At 39.8% G+C, this 24,865-nt stretch overlaps 3 protein-coding genes across 6 annotated transcripts in view; 2 read left to right on the top strand and 1 right to left on the bottom strand.

Annotated features, from left to right (window-relative positions):
• Positions 1 to 35: 35 nt before the first annotated feature.
• On the top strand, positions 36 to 9,363 carry LOC111269555 (uncharacterized). The gene is made up of 11 exons (XM_022849228.1): positions 36 to 428; positions 1,969 to 2,266; positions 2,751 to 2,972; positions 3,176 to 3,252; positions 3,418 to 3,637; positions 4,040 to 4,315; positions 4,652 to 4,844; positions 4,975 to 5,094; positions 5,524 to 5,672; positions 5,819 to 6,044; positions 6,363 to 9,363. Exons 1-11 carry the CDS (start codon positions 233 to 235, stop codon positions 8,136 to 8,138), a joined length of 3,753 nt encoding a protein of 1,250 aa, XP_022704963.1. The 5' UTR covers positions 36 to 232; the 3' UTR covers positions 8,139 to 9,363.
• A 701-nt stretch (positions 9,364 to 10,064) lies between these two features.
• CIAPIN1 (cytokine induced apoptosis inhibitor 1) lies at positions 10,065 to 12,253 on the bottom strand. The gene is made up of 3 exons (XM_022849235.2): positions 11,338 to 12,253; positions 10,740 to 10,872; positions 10,065 to 10,406 (listed from the first exon to the last, which is right to left on the bottom strand). The coding sequence occupies exons 1-3, from the start codon at positions 11,900 to 11,902 to the stop codon at positions 10,316 to 10,318; spliced, it is 789 nt and encodes a 262-aa protein (XP_022704970.1). The 5' UTR covers positions 11,903 to 12,253; the 3' UTR covers positions 10,065 to 10,315.
• A 123-nt stretch (positions 12,254 to 12,376) lies between these two features.
• Rab3-GAP (Rab3 GTPase activating protein) overlaps positions 12,377 to 24,865 on the top strand; it is a 24,666-nt gene continuing 12,177 nt past the window's right edge. For 2 of the 4 annotated variants that reach the window (XR_002685833.2, XM_022849224.2), the window contains exons 1-11: positions 12,430 to 12,771; positions 13,493 to 13,667; positions 14,111 to 14,328; positions 14,525 to 14,732; positions 14,897 to 15,076; positions 15,272 to 15,474; positions 15,826 to 16,022; positions 16,302 to 17,960; positions 18,129 to 18,356; positions 18,592 to 18,837; positions 19,002 to 19,199. Coding sequence is in view for 3 of the 4 variants with exons in the window: in XM_022849224.2 (XP_022704959.1) it covers positions 12,714 to 12,771; positions 13,493 to 13,667; positions 14,111 to 14,328; positions 14,525 to 14,732; positions 14,897 to 15,076; positions 15,272 to 15,474; positions 15,826 to 16,022; positions 16,302 to 17,960; positions 18,129 to 18,356; positions 18,592 to 18,837; positions 19,002 to 19,199 (3,570 nt within the window). In the remaining variant the exon portion in view is untranslated. Of the gene's footprint in view, positions 12,772 to 13,492; positions 13,668 to 14,110; positions 14,329 to 14,524; positions 14,733 to 14,896; positions 15,077 to 15,271; positions 15,475 to 15,825; positions 16,023 to 16,301; positions 17,961 to 18,128; positions 18,357 to 18,591; positions 18,838 to 19,001; positions 19,200 to 19,308; positions 20,124 to 24,865 lie in introns of those variants that run through there. The other 2 variants (XM_022849227.2, XM_022849226.2) reach the window with 2 other exon arrangements.

The following is a 24,865-nucleotide window of genomic DNA, read 5'->3' as shown; positions in this document are numbered from 1 at the left end:
TGTTTTTGTTTTTTTTTGTTTCGAGATTTACCTCCAGTAAGCCACCAGATGACTGACTTCACGACGAAACAAACAGTGTGTCTTGCGCAGGCTCGATATTAGACCACAACCTGTCCCTAAGATTAGAAGGCAAATACGCTACAGCTATCACGAGGATTCACATGCCTAATACTAAGAAAGATTTCTATAGCAATATGTAATGTTTATAGCGATATTAGGAATTTAGAACTCGATGTTGCTATTGCGGTCTGTCAGGGGTCTAGCATTTATTCGAAAACAGCGGGCGACTCTAGCGCCCTCTAGCAGGTGTTTACTCTCTGCGCTGGTGTGTGATCGCAGGTCATTTTTGGAAATTTTCATCAATTTTTCTGGCTTTCGATGGCCGTACCTATCAGAACCAGCAGTTCCTGACTACCAGGATAGTTTAAGTAAGTTTAGAAAACGGATATGGTGCCCATTTGTCGAAAATAAAGAGTGGGACTGAAATCTTCTGTCTATTTTGCGGTAGCCCACGGCAGCAAGTATGGCCTGTGAATTTGTGTGCGAAGACTTGTTTTCTATGACATATTTCTATTTTTCTATTTTGCTTCACGAATGCGAAGTTGACATGGGCTTGACTAGCATAAACGTTTCCAATAAATTTAAATAGCCAAATTGTAAGAAGTGGTCGTAAATAGACCAACGACGAAGAGAGCTATGCATCGCCTGCTCTTTCCATAGCGTTGAGCTTTGGTAGAGACGTTATACGTAGATATCAAAGACGATATTACAGTTAGGATAGGGTGGGTGGTTTAAACTAATTTTAGATAAACAAATATAAAAAAAAGCACCATTTTATAATTTACACAAACACTTACAACTTGATTGCCGCCTATATTTACTGTAATTTGGATGAAAATTCATTGCTTTTATTTAGTACATCGAGAAGTGTGTGGAACATTTAAAAATAATACAAAAAATTAACTACTCTTTATACTTGTTTAATGCTAGATTACCATGCATAAAACATTTGCGGCGCCTGAATGATATATTCTGCTTTATCCTTGATAAATGATTATGTGCTGGTTGCAAGAAAAATTTTATTGCTCCTTGTGTATAACGGCTATTACATTTTGTTTTATATTACCCTGACCTCAATGTGGGCGTGTATTTTGTCAGAAAACGAACATAGTTAATAAGATCAAATTTTCTAAATAAACATCTTAAGAAGCCTCAAACATACAGTTAAACGCTTGTGTCTACCTTGACGTAGGAGGCATCGTTTAGTTAAAAAGTCAAATACCTTTATTTATTGTAAGTTACATATATAATATACATAAAACCGATTACATTCAGCGTGATCCTTTTTCATAAATCTTTTTTCCAAATATTTAATAATGCAAAGTCTGCGTTTCTACGCAGCAGAAACCATAGCTACAATAAAGACATTTATGACGTACAATACAGTTCTCCCTGACATCGAGTTAATATAACCTTAAACCAAGTGGATCATCATCGAAGTCAATCCATATTTCATAAAAAATGAATAGTAATGTATAAAACTAATGATGCAGTAAAATATTTAATTTATATAACCAGTGGGGATAGTTACACGTATAATGTACCATCGACTCTTGATATAGCAGATACATTCAAGAAATAGCTCCAGTTTAATGCTGAAATGCTAAGCAAAGTTATTCAGAGTTATCACTAGAAGTCTGAAGATACGGTTGACAGCAGTAAAAGTGCCGGACTCATAAATATCTTGGTTTGATAGTAATGCACAAGCGCCTTTTCCATAAGAAGATTCAATGCTTCAGCGCGTTCATTAGTAGGAGATGGATTACTCACGTAACTCTGCTGATCATATATACCAAATGTCTTATTATAGATGCCTTCACTAACTACGAGTTAAATAAACGAACGTTGTTCTTGCAGCACTCTAAAGAGTTCGTTATCACAATTTCAACCGCATGTTTTTTTTGCTAGATAGCCAGAGTGGAGTTTGGAGTAACGTGTCTGAAATGGCCTTGTTCTACCCAACGACCAATACGCACGGAACCTTCGGTGCTTCAACGGAATCACCGCGATGGTGTGATGCCTTCGGTCCTTTTGAACTCCCGTGCGGGCCGGATTCGCGGACAGGAGTGGGCCCTTTCCTCATGAAAGTCAAACGGCGAAACAAGATCAAGAATAACACCGTCATGCTCATTTGCGAATTTGAACGGCGTGAAGGAGGATGTCCAGCTTACGCCTATGTGACACAGAAAGGCCAGCTCTTAGGCAGGTCAGATCTAACAAGCTTTTTATCACCCTAATAAATCTTGGCAATGCTTGAAAATAGTCCATACAGTCAAATAGAAGTTAGCAAATGTTTTCCTCTATTCGCTGCAAATACCGATAAGAACTCGGTTAATTTTTAGTCCTCTCTTTTCAAGCTGGGTTTGGCAATCATCGTGTCTACTAATACCAGATAAGAACGTAACTTGGGTAATTTAATTCTTCATACCCGTTCAACTGTCAGTATCGTCGCCTCGTAGCTCGACCTCTTTTGTTGTGCCCCATTAAATGTTTTCATATGAAGGCAAACATTTCGCAACGTAAGTTTGCTCTTCGCAGGTTTCGGCAGGGGACTGAAGTGGACTCAGTTATGCTGTTGGCTTTCTCTTGGATAACTCCTATAGTAATACTTCATGGTTCATCCGAGGTAATTCAACATCAAGAAGTTAGCCACGAGTCAGGCTTCCTTTATTAAATGCTTTATTTTCCAGACGTGGTTTACACAATCATTCGCCTCTACGCGACTACCCGCAATGCGCTCCAGGCAGCCTCAGTGGATTGGCGTCAATTCCAGCCCCACCCACGTTTGCCGAGGCGTCGGCGCTTCTCCGTGATCCGCGGCGCCGCAAACAGTGGTTTCGGCAACAACCTGCCGCTCCGGCACCTTCCACGAGTATACCAATTCCAGATCCTGAGACGGGTGCAATGATTGAGTGGGTACTAGTTATTTAAGCACTTTTTTGTTTATAACTGAAAGTAAATTATATTGAATGCATATACTAAAAATAATTACCTAAAGAAACCAGAAACGCTACCGGGTATTATCATTGAGAATTCAAACTTAGCCTATAATTAAGGTGTCATTCACGTTCATATAATTTACGTTAGCCCAGTTATATTTATTGCCTATTCATAGGACTGAAATTACGGCAGCAAACGTGCTCGAAATAAGTCGATACGCGGAAAAGAGAGAAACCATCAATGGCGAAATTCGTAAGTGTTATGTTTGTTGGAATTCCTTGTTTGTCTACTTTTGCCATATTCTTATAAGGCGTAGGGTTTTGCTGATTTGAGCAGTGTTCTTCTAATTATTTTGGCGTTTTCCAAATGTTCTTAGTCACACTAACCGAAATTTCCGACGTTCCCGAGAAAATGCAGGTTTGGCATGTCCGGTACCAGGATGTACGCACGTCTCGAAGAAAGGCGGTATATACAAACATCTCCGAATGCTGCATATGAACCTTCCGGATCGAGGTTCCGGCGATCTTTCATTCTGTGATGAAAAGCTTTGCCCTCTATGTAAACAGGATAAGGTTACTCATGAGGATCTCATTCGTCATATCGTACACGATCATGATACCCGCCTCGAATGCACCGAGTGTGTTGCACTTATGCGTTATTAATTATAAATAGCATGCGCTTTATTACAAGTGCTTATAGGGCTATGCGTTTTGCTTCAAATACGGCCAGGTCATTCGTCCATCTCTCAAGGACTCTTCGTTGCCTTTTAACGCTCTAGCTGAAACGCAAAGGGAATATTTCAGATTCACTATTTAGCTCCTTTATATAATCATTTTTCTCTAGCGCCGTTAACCAGTAGTTAGTGACAGAAATGCACTTCAGCTTCGGATACACTACTTTTAATAAAAGCTATTGGTTTCATACGATCCGTTGCATCCTCAAATTTGAATGTGTAGATATGTAATATTCGTATGAGGTTCCCCATTTAATCAAATATGCAATGGCATTTATCGGTCATCTATGACAATGGCTTTTGCAGGCATGAGTTCGAATCGGAAGATGATTTTAAGAAGTGGAAAGAACGCACGGAACAGGAAGAAATGTCATCATTTGCGTTACGCAGCGGAAAAAATCGAGCTCCTCTGGGCACTTATATTTGTTGCCGTGCTGGTCGTAAGCATCGAAGATCGCCACTGAGCCGCTTGCTGGGATTTGAGTGTCCTGCTTCAATGGTGGTTGAGCGTCGAAATAATCGCCTCTATGTGTGGTTCTGGCGAACGCATATCGGCCACCGGCCGGCCGTTGTGGATGTCACGTACGTGTGGTTGTTTGGGCAATGTTTACTAATAATAATGCACGTAAGCTAAGGAGAAATTTTATAATGGTTAAGATGAGGTTTAATGAATTTTTAAGGTTTACGGAACTTCGAAAGGTCTTTCTCGCTACATAGAGAGAGGACTTGAAGGTCGCTTACAAGGGCATGCTTGTGAAGTACGCTATCTACTTGTGCGTAACGCTAAGTTTATTGCAATATAGAGTAATGGATCGATACTCGTATGTCCAACAAAATGAAAGAAAAAGGGCTAATTTGGATTGCAGCTGCTTAGATATACCGCAGCTTAACAATTACCGTTCTCATTTGCTACTGCAGTTTAAGTTCCAAGGACCGCGTATGGGTGAAGGAGTGCATCTTGAACAAAATGAACAACCGAGACATTATACTGCAGGGCATGAGCGGTTACCTAGGTGGCAATCCAAGAAGAGTCCACCTTTTGGATAGTCAAGATATCGAAAACATTGTAAGGCATTTCGACCTTAAAGAACTACGAGGCGATATCAAAAGCGTGAGTGTCGCCTTATGTTTTAAAAATATTAGATTCAGCTGTACCGCTTTTATTACGCTAAATCAAATACCTAATAGTTAATATATACTTAAATGTAATTTAGGTAACTGTAATGTTTGTTGCGTTGCAGAAACACTTCAAAAATGAAGACTTGCGGAAAGTGAGATTGGCCCGTTACATTAAGCGAACCATGGGTAATGACAAGCCAATGGAGGCCGCTCTGAACAGAGCTTACCACAACGAATCACAGGTGGATATTGACATATTTACACTACCTATTATATCTCATAAAAAACGACCAGGTCAGGTTGACGGGTGTGAATTTTGTAGTACTAACTAGTTTGTACTTTAGTGTAATTTTATTCCAGAATTGAGCTTTATAGATTCTATAGGTTTTAACAAACTTGCGTAACGATTGGGCTGATTTTACTGACTTCTTTTTGCTGTAATCTAAGCTCGGTGTATCTTAGCTTTGATATTGTTCATCTATTATAAGCAAATTAATTACACATTCGTTGCAAATCAAAATCAGCCTGCATTGGATTTGTCAAGATGTAATCAGTAACAAAATCGATCAAACATGATTCTTAGGTAGAACGCCAGGAGCGGAACTATTTAGCAGAAAATTCAATTTAAATCAATTATTCAGGTTACTGTGGCTGATTCGCTGTTGTTTCAGCCCAAACGTTCAATGGTCCAAGATCATCTGACGGGATTTCACACGGTAACCGGTGAAGATGAGAGCGATCGCGGAATCGTTTTTCCCCGCCGCTCTGGACACCGCGAGTGTGATCATATTTGTGATTTTTGCAACGTCTGTGTGCACAGGTTAGTAAGATACAAAGCATTCCTTTATGTGCTTACGCATTGATGCGAGGTTTGAAAGCACAGTAATATAAATATTTCCTTTTGAGCGAGCTGTTCTATATACGAAGCTCCTGTTTTATGTCGCTAACATTGTATGACTCCTGCAGGTACGGGTGCACGTGCTCAGCATTCATGTGTGATGGATTAATGTGCGACCATATCCATACAGTGGCTATGTTGGCTGGCGTACCCGGAGACGAATGGTTGGATCCAATGTTATGTAGGGAGACATTCGGTCTAGACGAGGCTTTAATAAGACTAGCTAGGATGAATTATAAAGAACGACTCGAAAAAATGGTGCCGCTTCTTGATGAATTCGTTGCGCTCGTTAGGGTACGTACCGAGCCTTTCTGGACGTGATCGATTAACGGCACCTTTTTGCGCAGTTGTTTTTACTTATACTTACAGTACACATTTTTATTCGATAGTTTGATGACTAGTACAAGCATTTTGGAGACAATACAATTAAGTGCAGCCACCAAACTGATTTACAGATCATTATTAGGCAAATTATATGGTGAATTCTCTCGTTTTTTATTCATTTTAATTTATAGTTTCTACACTTCTACACTTCTATTAATTCTTTTTGCATGAATCAAACTAAAAGTAAACCTACCTACCTATTCTCATTTAATAATATGTTTTAAACAGGGGGACCAGCATCAGATGGATTTGGACAAGCTTCAAGAACTTTTGGATTCCGGCATTGCGATGGTAAAAGCATGCCCTAAGCCACCTCTAACATTGGACGACGAAGCGCCTGCAGATGCCCTCGCCACATATAAAGAGCCTGATTTGTTCGATTTCGCGGACGACGAATTAACGCTGCCGGCACCAAAATCGACTAGTTTAACTTTGAAGGTTCGTCCTAGCGGGACCCGTACAGCTCTTATTGCACCTTTGGCAGGACCATCAACAGCGTCAAGTATAAAACCCGATACGAAATTGGCTCGCGTAGCTGGAGTAGCCTTGTCCACAACTTCTGTTCAGGGAGTCACTCGACCATTGGCTAATATTCCACGCGCGGTTGGTCCCACCAAAGCTGGTGCGGGTGCCGGCTGTGAGCTTGTACGGCCAACATACTCGCGACGCGCCAACAGGCTTGGCTCTGCCGTACGAATGACAAGAATATCCGGTTCTGTTGCTAACACTAATGACAACTCAAAGCCGACTATGGCGGGGTCAAAAATCATCTGTTCACCTGTCGCAGCAACAACTCGACCCGTTGGAGTCCGTATGATACGACTGCCTTCTCCGCGAGCACCGGCTGTGACATCCTTATCGACAAGAACAGCTCCAACGTTAGCAACTTCACGCCTGTCATCTATCGCAACAACTGGTACCGGAGGACCAATAATAGTGCCTACTCGTTTAGTAGTTCCCTTACCCCAGCTTCTTGCTGCTGGTCTAAGGCCGGGGTCGGTAGCCATTGTTCGAAAAGGCCTGCCATCACCAGGGGCTGTCCTGGTAAGGGGTCCGTCAGCACCAATCTTGATAAAGGCCACACGGCTACCCCTTAGTGAAACGCCTTCTACAGCGATTGTGCCGGCCATAAATAAGGCCGAGCCTGCTACTAGAACAAATGAGCAATTAACAGAGAACTTGACGGTCACAACAAGAACTGAGTCAACTTTAAGAACACTTGCAGATCGAGTCAATGAAGAGGAATTAGATAAAGATCATGCGTTTGTGAAATCTGAAGAAAAAGATGGCCTTAAAAATAACACCCTTCAGGAAATTTCGTCTACATCCAGCTTCAACCATTCCGATGCAATATCTATTGGAAGGTCTGTACATACGCCAAGCGCGACACAGTTCGAGTATGCTGCCATTAAACGAGAGGGTAGTCCTATCCATATGGGGTTACCAGATAAGAAAGCCAGACTCGAAATGTCGAAAATTGTCAATCTGAATTTTGGCGATGGCCAAACATCGAGTATGTCTTGGGATGATATAGGTGAGAATTGTTCAACTGTCGGAAATTTTTTAGGTACTACAGATCAGTCAACAACGGATTCAGTAATCAGTTCAAGCCAAACTGTGTCTGCTAGAGAGGATTCGAGGGTCAATCACTGCCCCGACCACCAATCACTGCTATCGCAAGAGTCTGAATCACCATCTGAACAAATACCTCATATGAAACTTAATACTGCCAAAGTTACAAACACATGCGACTCTTCAGTTAGACATGCTGAACTCGCAGAAGTATTCTATCAAGATCCTTCTCCGAATAGTTGTAATAACAGTAGAAATTCGTTTACAAGTACTTCAGGTCAGAACGTCTCCACAAAGTTAGTTAGCAATGGAATACAGCCGTGGTCTGAAGCTCTTAGTTCAGTATCTGTTGGCGTTTGGAATAACCGAGAACAACCAGTTAGTCAGAATGTCTTAAATGTGCAGGGCCCGTGGCCCGAAGACTCATGCTAATACACTTTAAGTCAAAATTACTATTGGGACGGAAACAGCATCAATATCATGCAGTCGGCAGATAACCTTCGCTCAAATATGGAAGGGCTAGGGATGTCTGAAACAAGAGTACAGTCAATCGAACTCTTCGATTCACAACATTGAATGATCAGTCTAAGTACAATTGTAGCAAAATCTCTCCCTTATGAACGCTTTTAAAAGTACTAGACAAACTGAACCTGCTCATTCGTTCCTCGACGATTAAAGGCTGAACCCGCGAGCACAGATACAAAGAAATGATTAATATGATCTTGGAGTTTTAACAAATTGTATGCGGAAGATACAGCGACTTTGAATCTGTGGCTATGGTCCACGTCACCCGCCTTTGCTTTAGTAGCTGTACCATTCCTACCATATGATTTAGAACTATAAAATATTTTAAAACTGATTACGAAAAGCACAGGTATTCAAAAAAAGGAATTTAGTAGGAATGGCACCACTTGGCCGTTAAATGAAAGTTTTCCAACGTCGCTTCTTAATGGATCATGTGTATTGTACTTGGTTCAATGCTAGCTCGACTTATCTTCTCACACAGCTGTTTACAAGTGACCTGACGGCGAATGCGAATCCGTGTGTTATATATTTTTAAACTGTAAAAGATACACCGGTATGTGCCTTAAAAACGTTGATCCTTAGCAAAATAATGAGGGCGCTTTGATGGATACCCATTCTTATGTTGCTAATTGAGTCCTATCAATGCACAGAAGATCAGTTTTTTTCGCTCCCGAAAACTACCATTTATTTTACAGTGTATATGTAAGCCTCTTTGTTACGCTTCTCTAGTCTACTGAGTGTAAAACTCACAGTTTGGAATGTTTTCGAAGTATATTAATAGGTTATAAACACTAGAGGTGCTATTTTTGAAATGGCACAACATCAAGTCCACACACACACAAACACAGACACACAAGCCTCGTTTCGAAAAATACGCCGTTACGATACAGATATCTACGCACATGATTCACATCTAAATATGAAGCTATACATAACATTAACCAGAACTGCCAGTGTAAATATGGAAACCTTTTTTGAAAAAAATGTGACCGTGGCTATTACTTATTAAAACGGACTTACAGTTGTCTGGGGCAATAAGATAACTTGTTATTACTCTACTTAGAACTCTAATGTATCAAAATATGCAATAGTTATACCTATATCCAATAAAATACACAACGGTTATCACTAAGTTGTTAGAGCTGCATAAATGGAAACGAATTTGGCAAACGTGTGGTGACCAACAAAAGAAGGTATATATTACTTTATATGATAAAAACAGTGATAGGTATCCCAGGTGAAGATTGATATGTATTTTTTAGTTCAAGGAGTGGAATGTTCATATGCGAGTGCCTATTCTCAGCTCATTCTTTGTGGTATGATGAGCTTCTGATAAATAACAATAATACTGATAAAAAAAACTTAAATTGTATGTGTCCTAGTCAACAGTAATTGCATGCTAATCTTGTATTATTAAAACGAAACATGTTAAGTTTAGTTAGTAAGCGCCAACAAAAATTCACTTCTGCGACTTTAGCTTGATAAAACAGGTTCGTTGCCCTCACCAACACCAAATTTTGTCGCAGGCACTTCCGGAAAAAGGTACCCTTTCCCATGTAGGTACATCCTACAAATAATTGCCTGTAAGCAATATTATTATTCTGCCAATAATGTAGAGAATAATTGCCTGTAAGCAATATTATTATTCTGCCAATAATGTAGAGAAATATTACGGAGTCCTTCCATTATGCAGTAAATCCGGTTTTACACGTGAAGAAAGCAGCTTTTCCGAACAGACACTAGCGCTAACACCTGACGCTATTACTGAATACAAGATAGATTTTACACTACTATAAAAAGTAAGCGGCTTTCAAAAACAGCACACTACAAAAATTTCGTAGCAGTAGTCTTTGTTTTCTATTTTCTTCGTTCTCTGTACATCTATGTTGGTTTCCCAGCATATATGATATACAATGATACAAGAATACAATGATACAAATATTTCTGGTATTTTGCGCCCTCCAGATCGATACACTGGGCCCTCAATGTCTCTATCTATGGAACATAAATACGGAGAAAATATAGATAAACATTAGAAATAGGCGCGTGTATCGACTTGCTAGCCTCGGCGAATCTAGAACAACTTAGGCGTCCTGTTTTAATAGGTCAGGATCAAGCTGAACCCTCTCTCCGGGTTTGAACGCAGGTAAACCACGATACGGGCAAGATGCACACCTGAAGTTATCATAACAAAACGTCAATTGTTGTTTTGACGACTGCATACTAAGTCCTACTGCACAGTAGCGACTTAGGGAAGAAAGTCAGCGAAGTAAAAAAGGTAACCATGATTATTTTTCCATAAGGCGTTATAGAGGCCAACTATACTTGAATTTAGTCTCCAAGATGAAATATCTCTCAGTCATGGCTAGTCTCAAATTACAATATGATATTTTAGCAAAAAGGCTTGTGACGAACAAAGATCTTCGAAATTGGACTTCGAAAGAAAAACAATTTTACATTTTATTAAATGTTTAAATGCGCCGATTCATAATGCTATCGCATGTTTACCTAAAAGCGTCTCCAAGGTAACAGCTGCCACAGGAACTTTTCGGTTGCTCAATGGCGGCCTTCCTCATTTGTGCCTCCTTATCGAGCTCTTCAGCCAGCCCACAGGTACAGTTTTTGCAGGCTTTTTTCTTCCCTGAGAAAAACATTCGAGCCAACTTATATATATGCCTTTTGTGTAATCAAATGTTTTTAAAGAAGAAATGAGCAGCAATTCAAAACAATACATATCAAATTTAATTTCTTGCCCCACTCAGTATTTCAATGCATAATTATAAACATAATCTTACATACAGAAGCATACAATTAGTTTCCTTATGCCCGAGATAACATACTGATGATACCTAATCATAGACGTTGGGGACAGATTAATCAATGTTAATGCCCATTGATTACCTTTTCTTTCTCTCTCTATAGCAAATGATGACTAATCATGTTTTATAAAAGAAAATAAGTATTTTTAATGACAATACTAATAAAATGTTAAGAAAACTTCTAAACACATAAATCAATATTTAAAGAAATAGACAATGTGGCTTTCACCTTTATATGCACATTTATAACCCATACGACGCCTCTAACTGCTACCCGAACACATTACCTGTTGTTGCACACTTGAGATCGGCATTGTTTGGTTTTTGTTTATCTTCTTCCTCGAGTAATGCGTCTTCATCGACTATATCATCTTTATCGTCAGCATCTAGCATCCATATTTTTCTCGTATTTTCGGCCGAACCGTCGCTTAAATTACCCGCATCAATTTTCAACTGCACTCTTGATCCCGACTTGAAGTTTGGCCTTTCACCGGTAACCTGTAAAGCCCCGTCGACCTCTTGGACGCCACTGATGTTCACAAAACCCATCAACTTCAGCTGTCTTAAAGCTGAGGCATCACATTTGCCCGTAAGTACAATCTTACCCGAAGGCTTGAGCGATTCATAAATCTTTATCCAGTCGTCAAAAGTTACAGCCATTCTCGGACTAACCGCACCAACAAATACAACTTCGAAGCTGTCTCTGCGTGTCTCATACACTTCCACGTTTTCCACATTAACATCTTTTCCTGAGGCGTGTTGGGCTTTAGTCAAAAAACTGGTCAACATTTTGGCGTCGGGTTGTCCAGCCCACAAGAGTAGCACATTGTCTCCCGCAGAAATATGCTCCATTATTTGCACTATTATATAGCTAATGTAATTCCCTTTGGAGCTGAAGATCACGATATACAAATGCAACCGCTACCTAAACCCTATACATGCGAAGCAATACAAGACTATTTGCCTTATCTGCGATTAAATAACACATCACTAGATGACATAAATCCCAAAATATAAACAAACTGTTATTTTGCACAGTTAAGAGCCAACCCGCGCCACCTACATTTAGTATCGTCAGTTGCTGATTTGTGTGTTTGGTGTTCTTTGTTTTGTAGTCGGATGGAGGAGAGGAGTTACGCTAATCACTTCAGATTTAGCTCGTTTTATTTCTGCTCAATATATACACGCCCTGTGCAGACTAGTAATCGTCGCTTTTAATCGCTATCAACAAATCGGTAACTGCGCAATTGTCACGCTCTATCACACATCTAAGAATAATTTACTGAGACGTTTTTGAATTTGGCGCTGGGAAGAATCAGCTGCCTAAACCTTCGCTGGCTGGTTGGCTGCTGGGTTTATGCAATCACCGTTCGACGCAGCCGGATATTTGACCAGATGTTTTGAAAGCGCATACACTCTTCTATGACAGATAATAGGGAGAAAATAAATTCTTAATGCACTTCGTTAAGTAGTGATTCGAATGTAGCGTTAATATATAATGTGCTGTTCTATGTGTGTCATAGTGGTGGATAATGTGGTGTGCGATAAACACGGACGAAGACTCCGCAAGTCAGGAAAATCGGAAAAAACTTGGGGAGTATAGCATCACGTTGAAAGTAAGCTACTAACTAAGAAGAGTCGTGGAAATTTATACAGAAACACAATGGCTTTTATGAAAGAAAAAGCTGTTTTGAACAATTTCGACAGTTTCTTCAATCAAGGTAAGTATATGAATCGGGCAAACAGTAGTACCCGAACACTGAAATAGAGATAGAAAAAAAACATCAATATCGTTACAGTCGCTCAGATCCCTACATAGTTGGTACTTATTTTATTTATTTCTTAAGTGAATTTGATTCTAAAACAATACGAGGAACCATTGAAAGTAGTCAAATCTTAGAAAGTGGGTAAGATCATTAGCAGGCTTGGCTTTTAAATACGACGCTAACCTATGACCCAAAGGCGCAACGTAGCCTATTGTGGTATCCCGAGAGGTGCAGGGCATAAATAAAGATTGCCGAATAGCAAAATTAAACAGTTACAATTATCACTATTATCAAGGTATAAAACAAGGATGTTTTTCATTATGCCAGAACAAATTATCCTGGGATAAAACTCCTCCGATGTCATATTAAAGTTCGAAACACATAAACAGACTTGCTAAAACGTAGCACTATGATGCCCATAAAGTCGCCGCATTGATACAGTGGCGTGTGCGGGCAATCCTTTGAGTGAAGAGACGAGATGCCGATGATTCAAGTCGTGCCCACGATACAATCTGTATGAATAAAGAAAGTCAGATTGTTGTACGGTTTCAAATCCGAACACAGGAACGACCTGACCTAAGGCAGAGTATAACAAAAGTGTAGGAAATATAACGTGATCAGCTCCAATAAATATCCCTTAACAGTTGTGGTATGAAAAATTTAACCTGCATTGCAGATGAACCATTGGAGAGATACCTCGACCGAGTGAGCTACCTGCCTTCACATAATCTCTTGGCCATCGTGACTTCCACTGGCGAAACTGTGGTATTTACTGGAAAAAATACAACCACCCAAAAAAATGGCTTGCAATCGTTTAAGCCGAAGGCAAACATTGTCCTAGATAACGACGCGTTAGTATTATCACTGCTGATGTATATATATCTAATTGAACTATTTCAACTCATTAGAAGTAGAGGTAGATAGCTACACCACGATCACAGGTTTGTGTCTGTAGTATCTCTACCCACCCTTGAAAATTCGTCGCTGTATACCGGCAGAATAACATCGAACATTTAGCTACAGTGTCATCAAAACTGGCATTCACAATGTCAATAATACGGCCTTGTTAATTTTCAGAGTAGACATCTTTTTCAATTGAAAAAAAATGTCATTCTCGTAATGAAAAAAAAATATTCCGCTGAGCGAACTGGCGAACAGAACAACATTTTATTTGTAGTAGAGATCAAAGAACAGAGCACGAGTATGAGAAAAACATCATGCGTAAATATGAAACTTTTATAAAATATAGAATATTAATATTTCTAATGAAAGTTCGATACTCTCTTTGTCATAGGGCCATGTGTGTCTATTTATTGCCCGTAGCAACGAAGAAATCTTCAATCATCGGTAATAGCTGGTGTGCCGTGGTTGTGGGCACTAGATCGGGTAGTGTACTATTTCACAACGAGGAGGGTCGCCTGCTCCTTCGGCAGAATCTATTTACTCAAATGGTCAGCAGTGTGTGCATCTCGGTTAATTCGGCTCTCCAGGGTTATGTCTATGCTACATCAGGTAAAGAACATCAAGTTGGGAACTTACATAGGTTGGACATATGTCATATGAGCATGAAATAATGGTAGCGATTGTTTACGATAGTTGCTTTAATGTATTGTTTTGTTATTGCAACATAGATGTGAAAACTTCGTTCATAAGGAAAATATCACACGTCGCTTAGTGACGTTATATTTCCTATCCTGATCTTTTGCAGGTTCAACGTTGAACATGGTGGGCTACGGCGAACTTGTCGTTGAGTTAGAAGACCACCTTAACACGCTGATGTTGTCTTCGGGCGATGCAACGCCGCAGAGCGCTTCGCTCACCTGGAAGTATCTTAGATTACAGCAAGTGAAAAACACGCAGAAAATTGCGCTGACGCATCACGGAGTCGATGAGTGTCACTTCGATCAACTGGAAAGGTAAGTATGATTGTTGTCAAGGGGTAAATTAACCAGTGGATCGTTTATTCTCAGATTCTTTCTTTCATTTCTTATCATTCATACTCTTTAATTTATTATAGCCTTACTTTAAGCGCTACCCGGATTTCCTGCATCTTCATCATTGTTTGTCAATCATTTTTTAGATGTACTATTGAACGTTATGGAAGTCGAGGAGAAGTTTCCAATGCGTCCAACGTTGTAGTATCTAGCGTGGGCTCTGATCCATTCTACAATCTGACGTTGAGCAGGGAAACAACGCAGATAAATCTCGTCACTGATATTGCAGTTGCAGTGGCAAACAAGTTCGGCAAAATTATTTCAGAGTGAGTTCTCTTATTTTATTATTATTAGAAAGTAATTAGAAAGATGTTTTTGTGCGAATGCACAAATAACTGACTATTATTCGAGGTTATATTAGGACGATTAACTAAATTGTTACGACAGTGGCGCGGCTTTTGTTTGTGCCATTTTCGAGTTCAGAATTTACGGTTATTACTTATTTTCATTTTTCTTTTTAGCAATGTCCCATTTTGGGGATCGAAGCAGAAAGCAGAATCAGAAGTCGATCAACAACCGAAAATCTCCACTTTAGGACCCCACTCTCAGCATGGGTTGTTTGACCGGGAGCGACTCGGCACGCATCTATGTTTGTCGCCCAGTAAACGTTTCATCGTCCTGGTTGATGCACTTGCAAGGGTCATTCTCGTTGATGCGCTTTCCGGTGAGTGTAGTTTCGTAGCTCATCAATATTGTGTTTAATTGATTGCTTGGAATTACAAATGTTGCATCTATTAAATATAATACTTCACTAGTTATAACTGAGGACGAATGGAAAGCATTTTTTAAATAGAAACATTCCGAAAGTTAATGCTGTAATATTATGTAAGTGAGATTATTATTAAATATTAATGGCATAATGTGGTCTGTCTATTCGCTAAGCGTTGTTTGCTTTAGGGCTTATGAACGTTCCTGTTGCTACAAATGTGCTTTGGGGCGGGTTCCTTGAATCTATAATATTTCATATGTTTCACAGTGTTCTAAAGAAAAAAATATGACTATTTTGACGATACAGGTGTGCCGTTGTACATTATGAAAGGATATCGACGAGCTCAATTAGGCTGGATTACAGCTACTTCTTTAGATGGCTCACGTCGTCAGGTCGAGCTCCTTGTTGTATATTCAGCAAAGTCCAGACAGATCGAACTATGGAATACGCGGAAAGCGTCTAGAGTGACTGCGTTTGCCGCTCCTGAAGGCCTCGGACTCTTGGTAATTTTCCTATCTTACCTTTTCCTACATCTTGTATCAAGACATTCATTATTGGTGATGCGTACATACGCGTACTAGCTGTAGTTTATACGATGTATTATACATGAATATATATTATTTAAAACACATACGATCATGAAACATCTGACAGTTCGTACAGCGGTGGAATCGACGAAATCGATGAGAATTTACCTACCCACTAAGTGTCATAGTGGCTTAAAGATAACGCCATTGTCAAACAATCATCTTTTAACAGCAGCAACAACGTTACGTTTGCAGCTTTATGATTCCGGCAACATTGATGTAAGTGGAACCGATGATAATTTCCCTACAATGGACAGGCAGGCGTATTTTCTCACGAAGAACGGCCGTCTCTTCGATATTATGATATCGTTCTCGGAAGCGCTTGAGTTTGAAGATCTAAGCGAAATGCAAGGTCATTTAGATGATTTGGCCGAAGTGAAGAAGATACTGGAGGAGTACAGTCATGGCAGCCTAGAGCGTCTTGAGAAGCTATTTAAACGTTTCAAGCGAGTGTCGCTTATACAGCAAGTCGTGAAGACGGTTTGCGAGTGTCCCGGTGCTGACGAACCTCTCATAGAGCTCCTTTTCAAAGTACTAAAAGGCAAACATCTTCGAGGTGCTAGGAAAGCCACGATGCGAATTCAAGAAAACCTCTCAAAGATTGAACGTCTAATGAAGGTGTACAAATATATAAACCAAAGCGATAGTGTGCTGATGGGTGATCTACGTAATATGCCGAGTTCTTCTGATCTCGATGCAATAAAGCAATTTGAAGGAGTGTTCGGTTACGACTCGCAAGACTACTGCTTTCGATTAGCCGATTTGAGACTGTGCGATTTTTTGGCGAGCTTTGCCGTTCTTATGGACACCGTCGAGACGAAAATTAGTATTGAATCAGGCGAAGAATCTGAGGTTTTTGTCGGAAAACTTGTACGGGCCATGGCCACAAATGAAAATTTTTTTAAGCTTTTGCAACAACAAGAAGTTTGCATGTGGTCAGTGACCACATGCTTGCTGCGTGGCCTATTTGCTAGCTCGACGCTCGTTAAAGAGGTGGTATCACAATCGTTCACTGCGCTAGGTCACATCCTCACAGTGGTTCAGGCCCATGAAGAAAGCATGACCCCGTTTTTAACTAATGTTTATGAGGAAATCACCGAAACGGAAAACGTTCCTGCCGCGATGGTGGCGAGTTACATGGTGCATACACTTTTAGGTCCACAGAAGGTTAGCCTATTGGAAGACGTCGAGGAATCATTGGAGTGCAAAATCTTTGCAGGCCTGTTCAAGCAACTGCAAAAAATCCTGCCTCTGGCTGCTTTGTTGCGGTGTCGAATCAAGGACCCGTCTCTACCAGCTAAGGATTATGCCAAAATATTTCCTATTTCACTGAAGAGCCTAAGCAGATCCGAGGGATATATTAGTGATATTGTGTCGCAATGGATCTGTGAGCAACGCCTTGGCCCTGAGCACTTGCGGCAGGCACTGGCACGGATTACGATGGTTACCTGTTTAGAGGACAGACTCGAAATTCCAGTCATCTCACTCGGTACGGCGTCACAGCTATTGTCTGATATTCGAATAACGTTTCCGGTGTCGCTTCAGCTGGAGACAATGTTGGCTAATTGTTGTTGGAGTTATCTTTGTCTATGGAACCAGAACTTTCATGACTCAGAAATACTTTTGCTGTCAATGGGCTTTCTTCGTATCATCCAAGCATACAAGCTAAAGGAAGGACTATGTCATATAATATGGAAATCGCATTTACAAACGCGAGTTATCGCTATGGCCCGGATAATGGAACAGTCTGGAGTATTGCCAGACGCCCAGTTGGAACGTTACGTTCAAGTGGGAAGGTGCGCTTTGACGGAATTCTTCAACTTTTGCTCAGCCATTCTCGACATCATTATCGAGGTGAACTAAGCATTGTATTGATTTTCAAAAATTATATACAAACGTATTATCTACTTTATCTGTTCTTTATAAGTCTATATATTAATATGCCTGATTATTGGCAAAAAGGTGGACTTTAATCTAGAAACCTGTGTCTATAACTTTAATTAAAGGTTCTTTCGTTTGCAGAGTATGTTGCCAAGCGAAGACGTGGAAATACTATGTCCGTTGCTTAAGGAAGAAGTGCTTTCTCCGGGTTTCGCGGAAGGCGATCCGTCACTTATATCCAGAGCTTTATCATTGCCTCAAGCTTTGAGAGATACCGTCCACTTGCACTATAGCCTAATCACAATACTGGCCTACTGTACCCAGTTCAACCTGGACGAAACACAACCCTTATCATTGTTCGATAGCGCGGTAAGTGGTGAGAGCATCCATAGATGATTAACAGAAATCAGAAATGTTTGATTGCCATCAGGATTCGACAACGAAGCATGCCATACGCAATTTAAAACAAAACCATTTCCCTAATCACGTAATCGGAAGTATCTAGCATGTACTACACACGAAGTTTAGAAGAAACAAGGTAATCACTTTCATTTAGTTTCAGCCAAAAATATATATGAATACTATCTTGTGGTTATCTTTTCAGGCTCAAAGTGCCCTTTCTGAAGACCTCTGCGAAGTTTACCAACGATATAATCAAACAGCGACTACTGGGGCATTATGTAACCGGCGTATGCTGTTTCTTCGGCGAGCAATCGAAGGCTGTGTACAACGCCTTCCTGAAATTTACATGCCCGAAGAACTGATTGAATGCCAGGCTTGCATGGTCCGTCTCCTCGATCTAGCTCATTCGTGGGATATCGACAACGATATAGTCAACAGAGAATATGTTGTATGTGTTACCATCTTTTATCTAATTCCATCTTTCGACTGAAACACCTGAAAAACGTCTAAATTCGCAGTTCGAACTATATTCCTCTTTTTTTTTCTTCTTTCGCCTTTTTTGTAGACTGTTTACACATAATAATGCCGCTTTATTTACATGTTTGTTTTCAGCTGCAACTATATTCCAGTGGACATGACCAGTTGGCGCAAGAGGTGATGTCTCAGATAAGCGACCGTCGTGCAATGGCCGAATCGTTAATGATCATGACTGGGTTAAGGGTGCGCGCATTTTTGGGAGAAATTGACAAGTCAACCTGTGAAAAGCTCGGCGTCGTGTCAACGCGCGTCAATCGATGGATTGGCGAATTGGTTAGTAAAATAACAAAGTCTATTTTCTCGATGACCCTCGTTTCCACTGCTACGCACATAGACGAATCTCTGTTAATACTCGCTAAGATTACTATAATTTTTATTTTAGAAATAATATATGCAGATGGCTTACTCTCACCGCAGCCGTAACATCAAGTTTGGGGTCTACCTAATAACTAAAATACACATTTTAGCCGGACAAAATACTTCGCTGCACGAATAAAAGCGTTGACAGCATCATGAATCTTGTACAGACTGTGTTATCCCTCGTTCCGGAGTCAAGCGCTGAGGCACAACTTCTCGAGGAGGTCATACTTCTAGTAACGAACCTGCCTGCTGTGAGGGCTATTGAAAATGATGATCTCTGCTAGTCGAACATGAGGAAAAGCGCATCGGCCCGTTTGCAGTGCACTGTGGAAGAGACGTCATTTCAAACAAGGCAGCTTGCTTACTAGTAGATGCACGAAATGGCCACCTCATACAATTCAATCGTACCATCGCACCGATATATTTCTATGGATGAAGGCTATTTTTGACAGAGTTTAACGGTTCGTATGAGTTAGGAGCTATTCCACCTAACTTAGTTAAAAAGTAAGAATAACATAAATGAGGGATTAAGCTTTCAAATTTTGTTTATATATATATACTTATCATACTTTATAACGTTTACGCAAGCGAACTTAGGCATAAAAGTAGTATTAACTAAGTGACTATATTCGAATATGACGTTAATGTTATCTGTAATTATAGTTTAAACACTTTAATGCAAACGTGCACGAATCAATAATAAAGTCACATATTTGTCTGTAAAGTTATTTTACATTATAAATCACATTAGGACTTTTATTTAGGAAGGCAGTTTTGAGTGTTTTAGGAGAATGAATAAAAGGAAGAATGACAGCCATTCAACAGTGCCATATAGAACGTCTAATTTTTCGTTCCTTTTATATATTTTATGCTAGATTCAATGACGAAACCATATTTAAGAAGATTTTAGATAACTAGTATAAAAATAAATTTACTTATAAAATATTAAAAAAAAAAGTCAGCAGCCACCAAATTCTCAAGCTATCCACCAAGGAAATTATTGTCTGAGATACTCGCGATAATTCCACTAGATTGCGTTGTGCAGATCTAAGCTTATTTTTCTACCCTAGAGGGTCTGAATTTTAGTAGGTTTTTGTGTGTGTTTGATGGAAGTGACATTAGTTTTGGCACCTACAAAATACGCGATGTATCTCAAATATCTATAATAGGACTTGTCATTTAGGACTTTAGATATATTACGATCTCCGACGTTCTTTTATGTGCTAATTTGCAATTCATCGTGTTATATTTTCTCCAAGAGCGAAATAAACAAAGTATGTTTATTCCTTCTCTTAAAATTTGTCTACATAAAAATACGTAAATAAAGGAGTGTGAAAGTTAGCTGGCTGTAATCAGGGCTAGCAATCCTTCCTGGCCTAACAGCATCAACTATTGTTCTATTTTCATATAGCCGCTATATACAAATAAACGAAGCAGAGTTACTTCGTGATGCTATACGATATCACAGCGCATAGGAAGTCCTGATAGTTGTCGAATTCACAATAAGTTATGGAGCGGTTCATTAGAATTCGCTTGCTTCCACCAATTATCGACGTATCTTTTACATGTGGCACATACCAATATGCAATACAGTAATGATTAGTATCATATTGATATAGCCTATTTTGCCTTCCTTCCAGATTTCTTTGCCATCCCTGCTCTTCAGAGCCGCGTTTTTGTTTTGGACTTTGCTCTTTTCTTTAGAGAGGGAAAAACAAGCTTTTTAGGAAGCGATATTATTTGTACGCGTCAGCGCATAGCTATTTTCCAGTGAAAGTTACCATTAACCTTTGCCACCGATATGTGTACGTGAGTAGTAGTCGTAATGATAGCTATGCATTCTGTGTGGAAATTAGCTGTTATTTTTACGAAACGCCAAGGCAGCTCCTTGTCTAGCCAGAGCGAGGAAAATATGGTAAGAGCAAACGATCATTCTTTTGCCCCAGGGATAGGATTGGAAAGGAGACAAATATTGGTGAGGAAACGATAAAAGTCGTATAGCATCTACAGCACATGCTGTATTGAACGCGCTTGACCATTCTAATCGTTATTCCAAGGTTTGAAAATTGTAAGGACGTATCTAATGATAATCATTAGATACGTCCTTACGATAAAGGGTAGGTGATTGCAAATAAAATGGTAACCTGAATTGTTCCAACGTTATAGATATATAGACATTACTATTGTCTTACTTTTAGCGGATTATTGCTATTGTTCGACAACGTCGATATAAACGGCTGCGAGGACTAACTTTACTTTGTCCTTTTTGGTAATTAACCCTTAGACCCGTCTATCGTACCCAGTGATTTAATGGGCTAACGTAGTATGTCAATGGACCGTAGCCGAACGGAATATCGAATAGGTTTTGCGAAGTGGAACCTTTTGTAAACTCTCATGTGCTCACTTGCTCAATTTTTCGCTTCCGTGAATTTGCGTTGGGCCTCTCTTACCGCCAACATCCCGTATAAGGTGATTCTTTCGTAGTAATTGAATTTAAGTCAAATTGAAATTCAAATAAGACAGTGCGCTCTACCTCTGTACTGTACACAAGATGGTTCGATTACTGCTTGTTTAGTTATCCTTTTTACTCTGCTTTATTATTATGCTTAATTCTACGTTTCATGTGTCTGGACGTTCGACGAACTCTAGGTTACGACAATTTCTGAAGCTTAAGGGACAGTAGCAAGGAAGGATAGGAAGGATAAAATACACGACTCTCCCAGTAAAAAAATACCCTTAGCTTAAGAATTTATTGTACTGTTAAGCAAGCAATAATTGAATCTGGCTTCACTCGATTCATCTAATGTAATTATGGTAGACCTTTGCAAAAGACGTGTTTACCACTCTCGATGGATTCGAGGCATGACTTGCTAGCCGCTAGGTTATAACAATGATAACTGCCATAAGTTTTTTTTCAACAGGAGCAGGAATTCGAGGATTTGTCGATGTCGCCCGGCCGTTGAGTTACTTTGGGCACTTTCACTATCACATAGGCAAAAGAGAGATCTCGAAAATCTGCACATATCAGTTATTACAATCAATGATCCAGATTCAAGTAGCATACTGTTAGTTACTATCCAAATCAGCCAACGTGGACATTACCATGATTGAAATATTCTACAGTAGCTGGCTCATTTCAATGACTCGAAACAAAAATCATCTACACCTTGTGGGATGTACTTTGTAGCCGAAACAACTGCTTGGCCAATCAACACAATCAAGTGGCGCGTAAGGCTTCTTTGCGATGTTATCGATAATTTATGATAGAGCTTTTACATACCTATTTTGATAAACAGCTCTGTACATGCTCAGTACTCCGCAGGCTTGTCGCCTATGCAGTAGCAAGTCGATGTTATTTATATCAGCTCTTACACAATGACGTTGTTGCTTCGCGTTATGGAGAGCACCGTGTTTCGCGTGGAGTAATGCTGCGCGAACTGATCACCTTGTCCCATTACATACGGCGTAGCGGCATTGGCGGGCGGACCGGGAATCACATCTTTCATAAGCGATATGTTAGCTACGCGCCGCCGCTCTATCGGCGTGGCTGTTTAAACACGGACTAAATTTCTAGGTCAGGCTGGCAGAAAGGAAATAACAAAGGACCTAATACAACATTAACCGTCACCGTGATATTTTCTCTACGTTTGCTAGCAACGCAGAAGTGTTTTGGCTTGTTTAAAACTGGGGTATATAGTCAGTTGTCCAGGTCAGTGAACAGAGATTGTGCACCTGTTGGCGTCAAGTTATTCGGAGTACTAAGTGAGGCTTAAATGAACAAAGAATTCGAGCGTTTGCGGGGGCGACTGCGTCGGAGTCGATTATGAATGTGTTGGTCTTGTGCACTTGAAAAGTGTTGGCTATCAGGATGTTGCTAACTAGCCGGATGACCGACTCATTGGACGTGCTACAATAGTATAATTGTGTGTGTGTGGGGAATGTCAAAGACAAGAAGTTAGCACTTGCTTCACGGCAATACTCTCAGCCTGCAACGGAGGCTACGATGTCGTGGAACGAGCGGGAACGCCGGCCTTCGGCATGCGCAAAGGCTTCGCGCTGTATCCTAGTTACGTTTAACGTTTTGACATGGGTAAGCCTGCATAACTTTGTAATCCTTCGATTTCTTATCGAAAAATATATCGATACATTGTCGTAACGCGTGCCTGGTCACTAAAAGTGATTTCATAATCTGTCCTGAAAAACGTCACATGCATTCAGACATATTTGATCATATTAGATCAATTCACAGAAAGACGATTAGATCTAATATGAAGAAGATTTTAACTGTATTATCTAGTTATACGAAAAGTAGACCTTAAAATTCCAGAAAGTAACAGTTTTAGTTTCGATTATGCTACAGTTAAAAATTGAACGATTCATGAAAAATCGGTCATGCTACATGTTGAATCTTAACTCCCTACGGACAATTGGCACTGTTCTAATTGAGCTTGCTACGTGTTCGAGCAACAAATATTATTAAATCTTTGTTCTCAAACGAACTAGCGGCGCATCTGTCATACTGTAGTTTAGTAAGACTCAACAGCGATCGGGCAAACTGTTATTACTCAAACTAATATATTTATGTTGGAAATTTTTAGCAAAGAATTCTTTTTCACGTCAGGACAGACTGGGGACAAATTCATTGCACGTGAAAATAAGTGATTTAGCTCTGACTTAGATTTTATAGATATCAGTGACTGAGGCTTATTATCATGTCGTTTGTACGATCATCAGAGTAAAAGTTACCGATGAGTGTCCAGTAGCAATTCTATTAAGTGAACAATGGTTTTTTTTTAACAAGTATAGTGTGACTGCATAGATAAATAAGTATGATGAATTGGGTAGTGGTGAGTTTGACTTCACTTATTTTTTTAGCGAAATTCGTAATGACCGCATGGTCAACGAGTACTGCTTGTGTGATCCGCAGTACATGGTCTAAAGTTTATGCTATTTTTTTTTGGCTGGTGGTAGTGAACAGTTTTGCTTTGATAAATTTAGACCTTTATATATAGAGTTGTTATGTATTTTTAGGAAACGGACAGCCAGCACACATTGTCATTCAAGTAGACCTTTTTCCGGCCAACTGTACATGTTAACATAACTCAAGTATGATTCACATGCGTAATTCTGTAAATATATATATATAAGTAAACATCTAACCGATTGCATATTGCGGAACTCTTTTGATACTGTAGAACTCTACACTCCAACTTTGCTATACAAATCTAGACATTTAACATATTTTTGTATTACAGTTATTTGGCTTAATTCTAGTAGGACTATGTTTGTGGGTCCTCTACGAGCCAACTCTGTTCGAAGTGCGAGCCCATCTTCGGCTACTTGACGGATACAAGACCGGTCTTGTGATGGCTATCAGCATAGCTGTAGGAGTTTGTCTTCTCAGTATGATCGGCTATTGTGTGTCGTGGTACCGATCGTCGAGAGGACTTTTCATCTATTGTTGTTTATGTCTCATACTTATTATAGACCAAATTGTTGCCATGGCATTTATATTTAACTACATCGTCACAGATAAGGCAGGTATTTTTTGCAAAGTTGATAAATAAGTTCTAAAATAA

This window comes from Varroa jacobsoni, unplaced genomic scaffold, assembly GCF_002532875.2.
Source record: "Varroa jacobsoni isolate VJ856 unplaced genomic scaffold, vjacob_1.0 scaffold_1397, whole genome shotgun sequence".
Classification (NCBI taxonomy): Eukaryota; Metazoa; Arthropoda; class Arachnida; order Mesostigmata; family Varroidae; genus Varroa; species Varroa jacobsoni.
The sequence above is the reverse complement of the archived record's forward strand: the minus strand, read 5'-3'. Positions and strand labels throughout refer to the sequence as shown.